The 4,634-nt window shown below is 50.2% G+C and overlaps 1 protein-coding gene across 1 annotated transcript in view; it reads right to left on the reverse strand.

Moving 5' to 3' along the window:
• The window catches only part of LOC105541163 (putative pregnancy-specific beta-1-glycoprotein 7), a 13,914-nt gene extending 10,249 nt beyond the window's left edge, over positions 1-3,665 (reverse strand). The window contains exons 1-2 of the mRNA XM_011982068.1: positions 3,602-3,665; positions 2,032-2,391 (exon numbers count right to left, since the gene is read on the reverse strand). Coding sequence (XP_011837458.1) covers positions 2,032-2,391; positions 3,602-3,665 — 424 coding nt within the window. The remainder of the gene's footprint in view (positions 1-2,031; positions 2,392-3,601) is intronic.
• Positions 3,666-4,634: the final 969 nt, after the last annotated feature.

Here is a 4,634-nt window from a genome sequence, read left to right on the forward strand (position 1 = left end):
CAGAAGAACAAGTCTGGGAATTATAAGAATGGATGGAGGAGCTGCCTATCCCTGTTCCATGGTCTTGTGCACAGATAAGCCTCACAACAGGAAAGAGCCCTGGATGGGGATACAGTGGAAGCTTATTCTCTTAGTGACTTGGGGACATTGGCTCGTGATGAAGCGTAGCAGGAGTGGAAACTCCAGGTCATTTCTGTGCCTTTCCATTCCACAGTGTTAGCAAGAAAGGGATTAGAAGGCAGCCTAGTTAGAGGGAGTGTCTGGGGAAGGCCTAGGGGTGGAGGAAGCTGTGCAGGACAGGGCTTGCCAGTTAGAATGAAGTGGGAGGAAGATGAGGGACACAGAGAAGCAGAGAAAGGCAGAGACAGCATGGCAGTGAACAGTGGGGGCTACAGTGACTTCAGAGACCCCAGGGACCAGGTGCCCCAGTTCAATAGTCCAGGACCAGGGAGCCCTGAAAATCCTCCAGTGGCCAAAGGGTTTCAACTTACATGAGGTGGGGTATCTTTAGGGGCAAGAGGTAGTAGGGGGATGAAAGACGGGTGTCAGCCTCTGAAGGACAAGCGAAAGGTGTGGCCTAGACCTCCTAGGATTCTGCATCTGAGATCCAGTCTCTAAAGAGGTTATAGATCATTCATTTCTTCATTCAATTCCTTCATTTGTTATATGAGAGCACCTGACTGTGTGTCTCACACTGGGCCCGTGCTGGTGCAGGGTGTGAGTGGGGAAAGAATACAAGGTCCTCTCCTTTATCCTGTCATGCCAGTGACATGGACACTTTGGGAAACAGGATTTCAGGTTCAGTGATAGGGATTAAGATCTGAGGGGGAGGCCTGGACATTTTTTACATTGACTCTGATGGTTGAGACAGGTAATTTAGTTCTGGAGTACAGATTAATCAGCTGATCATTTGTTCTCACTCCTCTGAGTTTTGGATGCCTAAGAAGAGAGGATTTGAGCCAATAAATGATTATGGGGCCCTTGGAACCCAGTAATTCCTCACTTCTGGTGTAGGAGAGGATGGGCCTGTGGCTGCAGACAGACCTCATGTGACCCTGATCTGCCTTTTGTGTTTGTGTGATTCTGGTTCAGTGACTGTGCCTTCCGGTGCCTCAGTTTTCACTCAGTCAAATAAGCTAAATGGCAAATGGACTGTGGCTTTTCATGCTATCTGTGAATAAATTGTAAATTCTTCACAGTCACCTGATCTAATGCTTGGTACAGTGGAGGTGTTCACACAAACAGCATTTATTACTATTCACTTTCATGAGAGAGCACCTTTAGGTCAGATCCCTGTGGACAAGCTGCTGCCAGGTACATTTTCTCTCTTCTGTTTCTACTTCTGGGGACATTAGACTTTCTATGGAGTGTCCTAAGTCTCACAAGGCAGTTGGCTGATGGCCTGCAAAGCTTGTCTTTCTGTCCTCTCCACTCTGAGTGTCAGGTGAAGAAAGTTCTGTCCTTGCCCAGATGAGGCTCTGAGGGCTGAGCCCTGGCTGGTGAGCAGCTCCAGGAGACACAGTCCTCAGAAAGCTGGTAAATCCCTCGTCCCAGTAAGCCCTGCCACAACCCAGCCCTGGCACAGGCTCCTCAGCTTTATCTGGAGTAAGGATTTAGGGACAGGGGTCTGGGGTTGAGGTTTCTAGGGCTGAGCTTTTCTGAGAGTATCTCAAGGGGCCTCTTAGGCAAAGCCCTACTCAGTTCTCCAGGGTCTTTCTCAGGGTCAAGTTTATGAAGAGGGCATGAGGTGCTTGGCTGAGACTGATCTCCTCCTGCTAAGCACCCCCCCCCCCCCAAATCAGACTGTCCTTCCTGTGCAGCAAGTGTCTGCAGGGTCCGGAGACAGGAAAGGAATTCTGATCTGTTGTAGTTTGTCTCCTCTGTGTGTGTCCTGCACTAAATGCCGGAACCGCAACATGGGACATAATGCAGAGAGGGACACAGGCACAGTCCAGGCCTGACAATCCTGTGTGTGAAAAGTAGAAGTGACCCCCACCCCTCAACACCCAAGGATCATGTGGAATCACTCACGGTATAAAGTGAAATGTCCAGTTACTCTTTTAGTCCCATCACCTCGCTTTGTGATTTGAATGGTGTAGGATCCTGTGTCCTTCTGGGTGACATTCTGGATCAGCAGGGATGCATTGGAATATACTGTTTCTCGTCCACTGTATGCAGGCCCAAATATAATCATTTCAGTGTCTGTTGTATATGCTGTAATGTAATGCTGGAGGTCCATTATTTGCCCTTTGTACCAGCTGTAGCCAGCAACATTCTGGGGCAAATTGTGGACAAGTAGCAGAACATCCTTCCCCTCAGAAACTTTGGCTGGCTGGGCTTCAATCGTGACTTGGGCAGTGGTGGGCAGGTTCCAGAAGATTAAAAGTGATGCTAGGAGGTGGAGAGAGCATCAGTCAATATTGAGACCTATGTATTGGGGTGAAAAGATGGGGCCCTGGGTCCTGAGAAGATCTCCTCAATCATCAGCCTTGGAGACACACACACACAAAGACACACACCCCCTTTTGTGTGTGTGTGTGTGTGTGTCTGTTTTTGTCCTACTGTCCTACTGGGTCAAGGTCAGCGGCACAACCCCCATTCCTTCAACACTTCTGACCTCGGCATTTTTATCTTTGAAATCCTCTTCCCCAGTGGTCTGCATGGCTTCCTCCACACTGCCCTCAGGTCCTGCTCACATCAGGGCATCCTTAGACTTCTTTCCTGACACCTCCTTCAGAGACCCTGGATCTTCTATTTCTGACCTTTCCGTGCTCTGCTCCCTCCGGAGCTCTTGTCAACACCTGACCTCACATTCTAGATCTCTTTGCATGTCTGTCTTCCTGCCCATGACAGCATGAGCTCCGTGAGGACAGGGACGTTTGTGATCCTGGTTACACCCCAGTGCCTGGGACAGGCTGCAGACTCCTGCAGATGCGAGGATTCCCAGGGACCTCCATGCCAGGGCTAATTTTTTTTCCTTCCCCAATTGTTGAGGTTTTTTGCTAAGGACAGTGTTTCATGTTCTGCCTATATTTTCATTTGAAGTGTCATCGATAAGTTATTATTATCATTTTTCAAAATGTTTTGGCCAGTGATGATTAACCAGGAGAACAGAACACTTGAGATTTTCCTACCTCTTACCAATTCCAGTTCAATGTGATTTTCCTGTTGTGACCCTGTCCCTCTCTGGTATATTTTCCCCTATCCAGGCTCCCACAGAGCCTTCTTTCCTGTATTTTTTTCTTTTTCTTTTTGAGACAGAGTCTGGTACCGTCTCCCAGGCTGGCATGCAGTGGCGCCATCTCGGCTCACTGCAACGTCTGCCTCCCAGGTTCATGCAATTCTCCTGCCTCAGCCACCTGAGTAGCTAGGATTACAGGAGCACACCACCACACCTGGTTAATTTTTTCTGTTTTCAGTAGAGACGGGGCTTCACTGTGTTGACCAGACTGGTCTTGAACTCCTGATCTCATGAATCATCCACGTCAGCCTCCCAAAGTGCTGGCTTATATTATTTTTTAGAACTCCATCTTCTCCAGGAGACCCCATCCAATCACTCTGCTTCCTCCTCCTGTCCTCTCCCAGGAAGTTCTCTCCTCACCTGTGAGTAGAAGCTTCTTCCAGGTGATGTGCAGTGTGCAGGGAGGCGCTGAGAGGGGCCCCATGCCCTGTGCTGCCTGCGTGTTCTCTGTGGAGATGAGCCTGGGATCCAGAAACTTTCTGAGCATGGCTGTCAGCTGTGCTGTCCTCCCTCCTGTGCTGAGCATCTTCCCGGGGCAGGAGCACTTCTAAGGCTCATGGGCGGGGTCTCTGCCCAAAACACCTCTCAGTCCTGCCTCCTTGTCCCTCCTTCTCTTTTTCCTTTTGTCTGTGTGTCAGGTCCCTGGGAATTGTGGAGGCCTCTGCTTTTTTCAGCAGTGATTCTCTCACCAAACCTCGGCACACACTATGTACAGAAACACAAACACACACAAAAAAGACACACGTGCAGACACACACAGTCACACACATACCCTTTAGGTTGGGCAAGCACAGTTCTGGGCCTCAGCCTCCTGCTATCCCAATGGCCCATTCACACCCCTTGCCCTCTTTCATCCCCATCTGGCTCTCCCCTTCAGTGCAGGAGGCTGGAGCTGCAGCAGGTCCCTGTCATAGGGACACCACATTGTGCTGTGGGTGAGCTGTGTGTTGCCTGGTGACAAGGACCCTTCCTTTCTCTAATTGTGTCTAGTTTGACTGCAACTTCCAAAGATGGACATTCAGGACCTGGGTGTCCCAGAGGAGACTGTTCTTCCTGGAGGTGTGCAGGGTGAATCTCTCATGCCTCTTGGGAGGAGAGGCCTGTGCTGGTTGCTCAGTGGGGGCTGTGTGTCCCATGGTCAAAGGGACAGTTCTCAATCACTCCATTGCGCCCTTGGGACTGGTGGATGGGTTTCTCATCTCTTCCTGACAATCTTTGGTGTCCTCTCTTCTCTACCCAGCTGATTGTACTGTGGTCACCACACCTTCCCCGTGATGGTGTAGGAGGAAGTGGGGGAGTTACCCAGGAACCCCGTGGAACATGGCTCGTTGAGATACAGGAAGGAGAGCCTGGGACAGAGCAGGGGTTCAGAGCTGGAGGGATTCATCCCGAC

The sequence above is a fragment of the Mandrillus leucophaeus genome, unplaced genomic scaffold (genome assembly GCF_000951045.1).
Source record: "Mandrillus leucophaeus isolate KB7577 unplaced genomic scaffold, Mleu.le_1.0 Scaffold235, whole genome shotgun sequence".
Taxonomy (NCBI): Eukaryota; Metazoa; Chordata; class Mammalia; order Primates; family Cercopithecidae; genus Mandrillus; species Mandrillus leucophaeus.